We start from the raw sequence: 13,005 nt of genomic DNA, 5'->3' as shown, positions 1-13,005 counted from the left end.
GGACGACGACGGACGACGACGGACGACGGACGACGACGGACGAAAACGGATAGCAATAGGTCACTTGAGCTAAAGCTCAGGTGACCTAAAAACAAAACAGCTATGACAAATACAAACAGAAAGTTGGCACTGGTAGATCAAGAGTAAAGTTCAGTTGATAAAAAGTAAGTGGAAGATTAGGAGAATACCCAAGGCTTTAAACTTGAATAACATATTTTTCATGGTTTCATCAATCAATATTCACCTGGTACTATTTCTCTGAGCTAGAGTCTGAGAGATTATAACATCATGTTGGTAGATCATTTAACAGACAATATAAATCCTGTCATTACCTTATTATGACATTCACACTTGAAATTAAAAATAAGTTATATGATATTTGAATTGAACTTATACCGCTCTCGGGTTGGATGAGAAAACGGGTCACCCCTTTACAGTTTATTTGGAGTACTTCCTGGTGCCTCAGTACAGCACATAATGTAAACCAATTACCTGTTCAATAACAGTAGAGATGACGTATGTGTATAAGATACTTATATAATATATGAAAAGAGACATAGGTTAAGGTTGATTACACCAACCAGCCAACACTCAGGACCACTTCACTGTACTGACAGCGGTTTAGGGACGTAGAATAATTCTTAAGTTGATAAAGGATTGTTAGTATCACAATTACTTTGTTAAAATACACTAACTGTAACACACAACACACACGCAAGATCACAAACACAAGGTAGAACTTGGTGTTTCTGTGATTTAAAATCATTTTTAGTCAACATGCTGTTAAAAAATAAATACATTTTCTTCACATTTTTTTTATAACAAGGTTCTACTGTACATCCATATCAACATAAGGGTGTACAGTTCCAAAGAACACATTTTTTCCCCCATTACATTCAATGCTTACAATTAGGTCTAAAAATATTGTTTGGCTTAACCCAACCAACCCAGAAAAAATATATTTTTTATTAATTCCAAAATAGACCTACCCAAAGTTTGAATTATAGAGGTATAGGCAATCACATATTTTATTCACACACTGGCCTTATTAATGAGTTTATGGGGTACACAAAATCAAGGAGGAACATGCAATATGTTGTTACCTGGCTGGCCATATGGTTGTCCTTAAAATAATGAAAAATTGTCAAAATCAGTAACATTTACTGTAATAGTGAAATAATATTTTTCGTTTGTGATTGGTAAATTATTTCAATTATTTTTAAGGGAACATAATAGATTTTAACAGTCCGGAGAGTTTTCATTTCATATCAGCTGTTAGTAGAACATAATGCACTAAATTAATATACAATGTAACGTTTGTTCATTCAAATTGTACTTGTATGAGGTGATCAAAGAACACATGTTAACGATAGTTATTTTACAATTTTACAAATTTGTTAGTTGTTAATTTATTGTTATTATCCAGCAATAAGAATGAGAAAGGACTGTGTGTGTGTGTGTGTGTGTTTGGGGGGGGGGGGGGACACCTGACTCAAAGTTTGGGATGGGCATGCTTTAGGCAAAAAAGAAATGGTAATTGTTGGCATTTCTTCAGGACTTGGGGAAAATTTAATCAATTGCTGTAAATCATCAATTGCTATATATCAACTATGATTCAGTCATTAACTTCTTGTTTTATTTTGAGTGTAATCAGATATATGCTGTTAATCACAAATAATATAACACATCACATTTGAGTCATCTTGATAATAAACCAACATCACAAACAAAAATTGCTATGTTATGTTTTTGGATTCTTAACGACCCATCAACACAAAAGAGGTGATTAGGGCCAGCAAAAGGTAGATTTATTACCATGTACATTTTTGGATGAGGAAGATAGTTTACATTATCATGCAGCTGAAGGAAATCTCACTAGACAAGGAATCAATTACAGGAAATCTCACTAGACGAGGAATCAATTACAGGAAATCTCACTAGACATGGAATCAATTACAGGAAATCTCACTAGACATGGAATTAATTACAGGAAATCTCACTCGACATGGAATCAATTACAGGAAATCTCACTAGACATGGAATCAATTACAGGAAATCTTACCTGGTTGTCCGTATGGTTGGGCAGGGTAACCTACACATGTAAAGAAATATTCAAAGAGAATATAATTTCTGTCCATATGATTGGGCAGGGCAAGCTATATATGTATATAGAAATGTATATGAATTATTCAAAGAAACGTGTATACAAATTTACTATCCATACCACTGGGTAGGGACAAGTAAAAGAATACAAAGAAATATTCTCAATACCTAACTTTTTTTAGTTTATAAAATGTTCTTTTTCCATCCAAATGATTTATTTGTAATGGTACCAGGGTACCGTACTTGTCTGCTGACTTTTCAAATGAGTGACATCTGTTTTTTGTCTCCCTCCAAAATGAATGCTTTAGGTGACCCATCTTCAGATATCCATTGTAAACTTTTTTTCACCCAATCCACTGGCTGACACATGTATATCATCAAATTGTAGTTTTGAAATGAGTTGACTCACAGTATCATTAATGAAGTACAAACACATCTTTTTATCCATACTTGGTAAGGGACAATGTAGGTAAACCATCAAATAATGAACCTCTGCCAAAAAGACTAGATCACTTATGTGAAAACAAAGTCAACGACCCACTACAAGTAAGGCAATATCTACCTGACAAAACAGCCATGCGACTTACATGTTGGCAGGTGTATTGGGTACAGGCCAAATTCAACTTATTCTATTTTTAGTTTACAAGTCACGAATTTTCTTCAACTTTGACACAAGTTAACATTTTGTAATGTACTCCAACACATTTATGTGAGTTTATCAAAAATATAATACAAGTAGATGTACAATAAACGTACACAAGTACTGTACCCATGTGTAATTACCTACTTAAACAACCCAAGCTTTAATGTCAAATGGCTAACTTACACCCACATATAGACATGTACAAGTAATGTACCTTGATGCATTTACATAGTCAACACAATGTTGGGTTATTGAAAAAGCTTAAACATATAGGCACTGCTATATATATTCGATATATATCTTTTCATACATGGCTAGCTCGCCCAGATAAATTTAAAGATCAGTGTGTTATGATGACACGCATAGAAAGACATCATAATGTAAAAGCCTGGATATATGACTATGTTTGCTTAAACAATGATTGTGAAATATTTCAGCACTATATATAACACATGTAAAAATATTAATGGTAATTTCTATGAAAAGCATAATTAATTCTATTGTTGAAGCAAGCATTAGGAAAGTCAAGTTCAAATATATTGGAAGATTGAAATTGAAAATTTGAGTAGTTATAGAGAGAAATCTCTTGTTCACATTGCTTGTGTTAACATTCAGCTATAAGACTGTCAAAAATGTAGTATCTTACCTTGTGGAGGTGCTCCATATGGCTGAGCGTATCCTGTATCAATAAAAAGCTTACATGTTCACTGGTATACAGATTAATAAATATGGCCTCCCACACTCTGAAAATCTCATATCATGATCAAATAAAAGAATTTGGGAATACATGTATACAATAAAGGACATGTCTAGCTAAGTTTTATTATATAAATGTGCACATCAACCTGTTTTTAATTTGAATCATCCTTTATTATAAAATCTACAGGCAGCCAACCCTGTCTGTCTAGTGTCTATGAAAACCTAAGGAGGAAATTAAAGTCTTGTATTTCTAAATTCCAGAGAGGCAGACTTTATAGATAGGTACAGTTATTACACCAAGGCAATTGGTAATACAGTGGAACCCGCTTATTATGATATTTTATTTACCAGAGACAAAAATATCATAATAACTGATATATCATAATAACCGATCAAGCTGTTTTCAATTGGGTTTTTTTTTTACTTTTTATGTTGTCAGAACCGGAAGTGAGATGTCCTATAATCAGACATAGATTGATGTGGAAACATGGAAAAATATAAAAACAAACTGATAAAGTAATAATTGAAAGAATTTGTTCAATGTTATTTATATCAGCGTGTTTGAAATATTTGTTGAGATTTCGTTTTACCGTCATAATGATCAGTATGTAAATTCTACTTTCACTTTCAAATAACTTCGAGCATATTCCTAAGAACTATCTTTATACTACATCTTAGCTAACGATATAAAAAAGTGATATAAATAGTCATGATTTACCTAAGTTGTGTTACATTTTGTCCCATAAGCGTAAAAATATTTTGCCGCACTATGTCAATTATGATCATGTGACAATCACATGCCTCGCAAGTCGTGCGGTGAAATCAACTTTCAATGAAGCATTAAGAATTAAAAACACAAAATATTCCCTTTTTAACAATAATCACATATTGTATTGTAACGAAAATGGTGTAAATTGTAAATAAAGCAGCCGTCGTCAGTTGTTTACGACAATAACGTTAACTTTGGATCGATTTCCACCACCATGCTGTCAGGGTGGTATGTCCCGATTTTGACACCTTTTCAACGAAGACACAGGGAAATCAACTTCTAATGCAATAGAGAAACTATTGCTCAAATGATTTATAACACACGTCTCTCTTCTGGAGTAATATTTTCATTGAAATCGGCATGATTTTCTCACATGGTGTGTCAAGGTAACCGTGAATAATATTGTGAAAGGCATTCTCTTTTTCTTATCGGAATTCGTGTTTGAAAAATGTCGGTAGGCCTAATCATTTCAATTTGATACACAGTCCTACAGCAATTATACAGCTATTATCTCCACCACATGTTTTGTTAAGACTAAAATGTATGACCAGTAAGCGATGGTCGTTCTATTGTTTTACGCTGACTCGGGTGAAGCGAGGTTTGAAAAATTTACCGGGAGTGGACAGGTTATCACCTCGGGCGATGTACAGTTAGCTGGACCTATTACGCAATTGTCCAGGAGTTTCACACAGACAACTTACCCGAGTTTTTATCTTATAAAATCCATTCACGGCAAAAAAAAAAAACATTATAAATCCCACCTTTGACCATATCATAATAAACTAATTTTGTTTGCTTAGTTAAAGAAGGAAAAGATTGGTACATGGGAAAAATATAATAATAAGCAATATATCTTAATAACCGATATCTTAATAAGTGGGTTCCCCTGAACAAACCATTTTTGTCTTTATTGACTCCTTACCAAGAACCATTTTTGTCTTTATTGACTCCTTACCAAGAACCATTTTTCGGGTTTAGACATGATAAGTGTTGATAACACGTAATACATACCTTGTGGTGGTGGTGGTTGAGCAGGATAACCTGATTCTGTAAACACAAACATTATTTACTATCATAAATTGTTTTGCACTTACGATAATGATCGTGTTTTACCATGTTAAAATCATACTGATCAACTTCTTCATACCAGACACTGATATTGTACATACCGTAAAAACCCATGTAATTTGCGCACCTGTGTAATTTACGCAGGTACTTTTTGAGGCTGAAAATCGTGAAAAAACCTTCTACTCGAATATTTTGCGCACCCAAAAAATCTGGAAAAAAAACGATGTTCATGCTTAAATTATCTGATCACACATGACACACACATGTGCGCATATCGGCATAAATCGAATCATTTGAGCAATATTTTACATAAAACATTTACTTGCTTACAAAAACATATCAATTTATAAGTAATTCGATGTTTAGTAACCGCTGGTGCATATCTCCTGGTGAAAGACATAATTATATACCTTTTATTGATCATAATGACGATCAGTGAGAAGCACTCATCATGGCGGCTTGGGTTACGTCACTTCAAACCAGGTCATGTCACAGTTCAGTTTGGCCACGGAATTAGATTATCTAAGTCCGTGGTTTGGCGATATTTTTTACAAATTACAATGCAGTAATTAGCTAACACTATCTCTGTGATTACCCGTTAACAATAGCTCTACTAATTGAAATGATTTGCAGTCGCGATCGACGGACCGTGTTGTTGTTTTTTCACTCACCAACACGTGGCGTGAATTACGAAGCCCTACTGCATTGTCATAACAGACTGATTTGACTGATAAGGGATTATAAAAAAAATTGTTTATACTAGAAGCGTGGACAATCAATACATCCTCTTCAAATCTACTCCAAGGAAAAAAATAATTAACGCAGACCTTTTTTACGATGCTTCATTTAATAAATATTGAAATAATTCACGAGGTTATTATCAATCACGTGTTACGTAATGTTAGACGCGAGATCAACATGAAAGTGAGCCGGAAAAAAAACATGCTATACGTTTACGCATAGGCGATTTGAAAAAAACTTACAGAACTTACATGGAACGGAGCTTAAATTGAACAACTACATTTTCGTAATAGTATGGGGAAACGCACCGAGATGTCGAAACGTAATGTCGTAAGTTGATCGGCGATTCTCTGGCATAGGAATTTGGCTACACCTTTTTTGTTAACGGTTACCTTTTTAATAATATTTTCCACATAAACTCACATAACAACACATTATGTATCTTTTATTAATGTTTGACATAAATATATTTGTTGACCGTCATTTGTCTTGATTAGAGTTACGTGTACCAAGGGAAATAATCCAAAATGGTGATCTCCCAGAATCGTCGAAAAAAATTTCTGAAAAAAACTTGAAATTTTCTATACCTGTGTATTTTACGCATCCCCCACTTTTGGTACTAAATTTCTGGAAAAAAAGTGCGCAAATTACATGGGTTTTTACGGTAGACATATTGCTCACAGACCGTGAACCAACTAATTTTAACAGCTCAGAGTTGTATGACAATTTTGTAGTGTAATTTACCCTGTCCCTTTGTCCCGGGGTATGGTGGTGGTGGAGCAGACATGTCTGGACTTTAATCTACAACGAAGAAATCATTTTAGTTTTTTGGTCGTAACACATGATTTGTAATAAATGAATGGCATTTTTTATACATTCAAAAAAGACAAGTTTGTTCTCAACAGAGTAAAGTTGGCAAACTTGGCTATTATTAGACAACATAATATATGGTGCCTAGATAAATATACAGTTCAAGCAAGCTAGCATAGGCTCCAATAGTTTTAGTTGAAAACTTTCTTTCCAGACATTTTTACACTCATTTACAGTTTAGGAGGGTGAGTTGCTTGCTGAAGCTGGCAGACCTACCCTCTGTTAAAATTATAAAAGAGTACCACACAATACTTTAAGCATGGAGACAAACAACTGAAAATAATTACATATGATGGGGTTTTTCAAAGGATAGAAACTGAACTAGCTGTCACAACGCACTTTCAATACTCCAAATTCACAAAACAGCAACAACTCTGAAAGAATTCTTAACTAAATGTAATTACATACACAACTACTTTTAACGATTGTAAACCTTACTTTATCTTTAAAGGAAACAGACAGAACCTGACACTGTCCTGAAAAATGGTTTAACTCATTCACCCCTGAAGACGCATTCGAACTCTTCCAATTCAAAGGTTGGAGTAGTTCATTATGAAATTTCAGGGGTGAATGAATTAATACAGAAGGATAGACATATACATGTACTGGTGAGACAGCCAATTCTCTCCACGCCTCCCATTCCTGGCTGCTGAGTGTTTTCCAGAAAGAATCACCAAGCTGATTTCCCCTCTCTCCCCAAACACAATAGTTGTTTTTTTGTTTCCCTGAATGAAGAAAGATATTTGCCCTATCAGAGCAAAAATTAGCTTTATGATCCATCTGCACCAATTTTAGCAAAACTGATACTAAGCTAGTTGATTGCATTAATAAAGTTTGAGGGGTGTCCCTTTCCTTGGGGTAGAGGGGCAGGGCCTAAGAAACTGGTTTATTACTTGGAAACATTCATGATTTACCTCCTATACCATTTCTTCCCTCACTCAACATCATAATATATATTTTGTATACATTCATTCTACCAGCATTTTCTCTGGGGTCCATTCCCACTCCATCCTCGATATCCAGGGGTTACACTCACTTTCGCTCTCTACACCCCTGGAATATATCATAGCAAAATTGAAGGCACGCGGCTAGCTATTTGATTGGTGTCTGGTAAAAAAAAAATGACCAATCACTAGGCTGATACCTGTCCTTTAACTCTTTCACCACTGTAGACCATAATGGATTCATCCAGATCAATGTATGGTAGAGAGTCTACTAAAGTTACCTAGGGGTTAAAGGGTTAAAGATTACAAAAGAGCAACGCCCGACTTCAAAGCCAGTAGGTTTTACCGGTAAAACCGTTACACCACCTGAAAATTCTTTTGATGTACATCAAAAACTAAAACTAGTTTTCTCTTCTCGACTACAAAGTGCTGCACACTGGGCCTTCAATTTTGCTGACATATTCCAGGGGTGCAGAGAGCGAAAGTCAGCGTAACCCCTGCATATGGAGGATGTTCCAACTCCAAGGTTGGGAGAAATTAAGCCATTTCACTTTAAAACAAAACACATAGGAGGCATGGTAGTCTAGTGGTAGGATGCAGGGTTCGTGACCAAAGGGTTGCGGGTTCGAGTGACGACACAGCACTGTGTTGTATCTTTGAGCAGGATATTTTACTTCGCTTGTTCCAGTCTACTCAGCTGTATATCAGTACGTGGTTGGACAGTGATAGAACTGTCGAATGCTAGCTGTGAGCGCTGAAATGGCAGCACCGGCTGTTTGCTCCACAGGGAGTTGAGAAAGATAGTGGCTGGTTGCAAAGGCCCCATAACCAAGGATAATAATTTGTGAACCAATTTGAGACAACCCACGAACTAGGTTGTGATAAAGTGGTATATAAGAACCTCGAATTATTAATTATTATTATAAGCAATCAAGATCCCCAACCTAAAATTAAACCATAAACAATTTCAGGTATGAAGAGTTAAATGTAGGGTTTTAGTGAAAACCCCTGAAACATTGTATCCAATTGCTGCATTTTCATAAAGAAAAGAATGCTCTCATGCTATTATTGGTCCTCCCTGCACTGATTAAAGTTTTTAAAACTGAAAATAGTTGAGGACCTCAACTTCCATTCCTATAATGATATAAACATTTTCAAAACATGAAGAGGCAAATGCACTCGTGAAACAATTACTCAGGCCCTGGGGTCCATGCTAATGGATCATAACATATATATTTGCTGAAAATGATGTTTTGTGAGCGTCTAAGTTTGTTTTCGCAATTAAATATACAGATATGTACAGAAAATTATTTTAACCCCGCATGAAATACCTATCCCCCTATGGTACTAAACATATTTTCAAAATATTTAAAATAACTTTTTGTTCGATGTCAACTTTACAACAATAATTTGACAGTGACATAGTTTAAGCCACTTCAACTTTTTTTATGTGGTCTGGTTATTGACATGGTCATAAAGATCTGATTGATGTTCAGGTAGGCATTAGGTTAACTAGGCCTAATTCAGTCACCTGTCGATTTAACCGGAAGTCACGAAAAACCCGGGCGTGTCCAGTTTAAGTATGTTTTTTTATAGAAATATCGAAACAAAATTATCAATATATTTGTCGAAGACATCACCTTGGATAACTCACCTGATATACGCCTGTCTTTAAGTTTCAAAGACACTTAATCCAGCTATCTGCGTTATTTAATAGTAACTTCCTGGTACCGGAACCAAGGCTTTATTTCACAATATTTGTCGAGAGATTTGCACACGACTCTTCGAAAGTCCATTCGAGTTACGTTGCCCAACATCGTAGATTGAATAGAAACAGACAAATGGTTCCGACTGGTTTATGGGTCGTGTGCAAAGCTGTCAGATGACCAAAGTTTCACAATCGCATTTCTTGTGAAAAGGCTTTTTTTGAACTATAACTTCTCGGAAATCCTTGAGTCAAAACACAAAAGGGATTTATTCAATTCAATTCAATAAATGTATTGCTCAGCAGAGATGTATATTAAGTCATTAAGTGAATAAAATGTATTCCTATCGTTTTCAGATGTATCTTAGTACCAGTACCGGAACATATTTGTAGGATGTAGTGAAATATTATACAGACACTCCTCCTCCCTGTCTATTAGGTCTACAATAACAGTAAGGTGAAGTAAAACCATGTAAGTCTATATCTGAATGGACATCATCAGGATTTAGCCACGTTTCGGTGAATGAAAGAATATTTATATTATTTAGTTCGCTGAATAAGATGATCAACTTTTTGTTTCATACTTTGTACATTGAGATGAACAAAAGTATACTTGACATCATCAAATAAAGTAGTAAAATTAGACGAACACGTGGAAACCGTGGATAAATCAGATTCAGACTCACTAGGTCCAGGGTTGCATTCAATGTTCCTGACATGGTGAGCAAAAGTTGAATTACAAAAAGTGACGGGGTGTGAGACTAAATTCTTCACCTCCCGAGGTAAGTTATATCAGAGACGTATAATACAGAGATTGGCAACTCACGCAGATCTCGCAAAAACACGCATCCCTGAGAAACGCTGCGAGACTTGGGTTGCGGCCTGACTGTTTGATTTGATAGCTTATCGATCCTGGTGACGATAGTCTGGTCAGTGAGTTCGTTAGTTCGTGTCAACATATCACATATCCTAAATATATGACTCATATAAAGAAGCTTGTTAGAAATATAATGTAACATCTGAATACGTTTTTGAAATAAATTAACGAACGAGAGAGGAGTGTCGGTGTCATGAAGGGAATTCCCTCGCACATCACAGCCGCCGTTTTTTCAGAGCTCAATTATCAAATTTTGCAAGTATTGTAAAAACATTATTTGAAAAACCTGTTCAGAAATTTTATGTTTGAATAAATATCTGAATATCTTTTTGAAATTAAATAATGAATTAGAAAGGAGTTCGTGTGTTAATGTGTTAAGAAAGAAAAAAATCCTCATACGTCAAAGCCGCCATTTTAACTTGTTTATTCTTAAAACCTGTATTTTCATCGCTAAATTATGAAACTTTGCAAGTATTGTAATAATAATTAGAAATATTATCCAATAATTAATTTCTGAATTTTTTTTTGAAATTGTCTAAAGAACAAAAACAAAGTTCGTGTTCTCCTGAAGCCAGAATCATTACCGATATGTAAACACAGCCACGATGTGCAATCTTTCGATGTTTGGTGTTTTCTAAACTTAATAATTTAAGTTTACATTCAATGTAGCACTCCCAAACCGCATGGAAATCTCAGCTAGCTACGGGTTTAATATTACGTTGATTATGGATGTTTTCTCATGGCATAATTATGTTTTGAACAGAAAAGGATTATTTAATGCAGCGAACCAATATGGCGCAGCTCGGGACAAATGTATGTAGGTACACGGCATAGAATGCAAACGGTTGTAAAATAGGCCTATCCGGGCACAATATAAACTAGTGCAGATTGGCATTTATGTCACGGAGGATAACCATTGGAGAAACGTAAAAAAAATGTATCCGGATAGGGAATAAAAAAAGAGATTCGCTGTTGAGATGAACGTGTTTGAAGAGACGATCGTATTGTTGTATGTATTGTATGTGATGGGTGAGAGAGACAATGATGTAATGTATGGTCGAAGGGAGATAAGTTTGTAACTGTTTTTTAGGAACTCTCCTAAAGGAGGTGAATTCGAAAACTTCTGTAATAAAGATTGAAAAAGACAGACGCTTTTGTTACACATTTTCACACAGCAAAGCAGTAATACATAACATGGTGGAGAATCCTAAACCGGGAGAGATGTAGACACGTTTAAAGTGTGTTGTAGCATTTTTGTATGTGAGTTTTATCTGACTCTTATGTCTATCCATAGACCTAAATTAACTTTAGGTCTCTGGTCTATCACAGAATGTGACAACGGAAACGCTGGGTCAAAACCCGGCGTGGTGAAACCACGTGCGGCGATGGCGGGAGATGTATGGTGTTCTCAACATTTTTGCTAAACCTTTTTTTTGCTTACATGATTTCCTGTTATTGATCAAAGTAGATCACGATGATTACTAATATAATGTAGTGTTTACAGTGGACCTGGATGATAGTGTCTGTGCACTGATTCATTTCCTTTGATTCCAATTTCGTCTGATGAAACCTGTCTATGAAGATGAACATCGGCATTGATTACATGTGGGTCGATACAAACATGTCATGATTTTGTTTCGCCAGTTGCCATAGAAATTAACGTGTCTTTAAATTGATCAACCTTTCGGCTTTAACCAATTTCATACAATTCTGCATATGAAATCAGATATCTTCAGAATTTTCATTTTTCTAATGTTCAATCATATATGTACAAAAGACGGGCCTGATCAAGTCATTGGTGTTTCTATTAAATAAGAGGTTGCTCTTCCCGATGAAAATTTAAGCTGACACATATAATACTGTACATAAAACTTGCATAACGTGAAATGTTAACCAGTTACCAACATCGTAATTAAGCCGTTTGTTATGGAACGGGTCCTTCCCAGACCAGTCACTTATATGAAAACAGAAAAGAAAAAATGAAGACCACATGGCTAAGAAAAATCTATAGACCGTTTAGGATACCAGGGTTATAGAGAATTTGATATGACCATAAGTGAACAACTCCAAGACTCTCTCAGAGCCCGTTTTCCATCTCTTTCTCTCGGCTAACAGTCAAAGGTACTTACCAGCTGATGGGCTATCCTGGTTGCACATACAGAGAAGTAGCGGAGGGCTTTAGACAACAAATGTGTTGCTGATATTTTAATGGACTAAATTTTTCGACTGTATCCGAGCATTAAAGTGCGTAACCGAAGGAGTTTACACTCTCTTATATCCAGTACAGAGAACGTTAGAGTGGCCTCACCAGGAGTTAGCCCACTAATAGTGCGTTAAAGTTAGTGGCTGTATACAAACTCTGGTTCTTTAAAACAAATAATCTTTGGACCTATAATCTAAACATATAACCTATTTCTCCCCAAAGCCCAGAACCAGTCAACTATGCGTCAATTAACACACTGTCCTATTTTGGAGAGTAATTTTACACGTTGTAGGGGTTTAAACACGTATTATCATCACTGAGGTGACATTTTTACCGAAAGTGGATCTAAACCCCTCGAACGTGTCAAATCATCACTGGGGGGG

The 13,005-nt window shown here is 35.5% G+C and overlaps 1 protein-coding gene across 10 annotated transcripts in view; it reads right to left on the bottom strand.

The window, feature by feature from the left end:
• LOC110463871 (cell death-inducing p53-target protein 1 homolog) overlaps positions 1–9,650 on the bottom strand; it is a 39,691-nt gene extending 30,041 nt beyond the window's left edge. The window contains exons 1-6 of one of the 10 annotated variants that reach the window (XM_021518777.1): positions 9,492–9,650; positions 6,768–6,824; positions 5,226–5,261; positions 3,393–3,425; positions 2,063–2,092; positions 1,104–1,124 (exon numbers count right to left, since the gene is read on the bottom strand). In XM_021518777.1, coding sequence (XP_021374452.1) covers positions 1,104–1,124; positions 2,063–2,092; positions 3,393–3,425; positions 5,226–5,261; positions 6,768–6,810 — 163 coding nt within the window. In that variant the 5' untranslated portion in view covers positions 6,811–6,824; positions 9,492–9,650. The remainder of the gene's footprint in view (positions 1–1,103; positions 1,125–2,062; positions 2,093–3,392; positions 3,426–5,225; positions 5,262–6,767; positions 6,825–9,491) is intronic. The other 9 variants (XM_021518776.1, XM_021518778.1, XM_021518780.1 and 6 more) reach the window with 9 other exon arrangements.
• Positions 9,651–13,005: the final 3,355 nt, after the last annotated feature.

The sequence above is a fragment of the Mizuhopecten yessoensis genome, unplaced genomic scaffold (genome assembly GCF_002113885.1).
Source record: "Mizuhopecten yessoensis strain PY_sf001 unplaced genomic scaffold, ASM211388v2 scaffold10937, whole genome shotgun sequence".
In the NCBI taxonomy this organism is placed as follows: domain Eukaryota; kingdom Metazoa; phylum Mollusca; class Bivalvia; order Pectinida; family Pectinidae; genus Mizuhopecten; species Mizuhopecten yessoensis.
The sequence above is the reverse complement of the archived record's forward strand: the minus strand, read 5'-3'. Positions and strand labels throughout refer to the sequence as shown.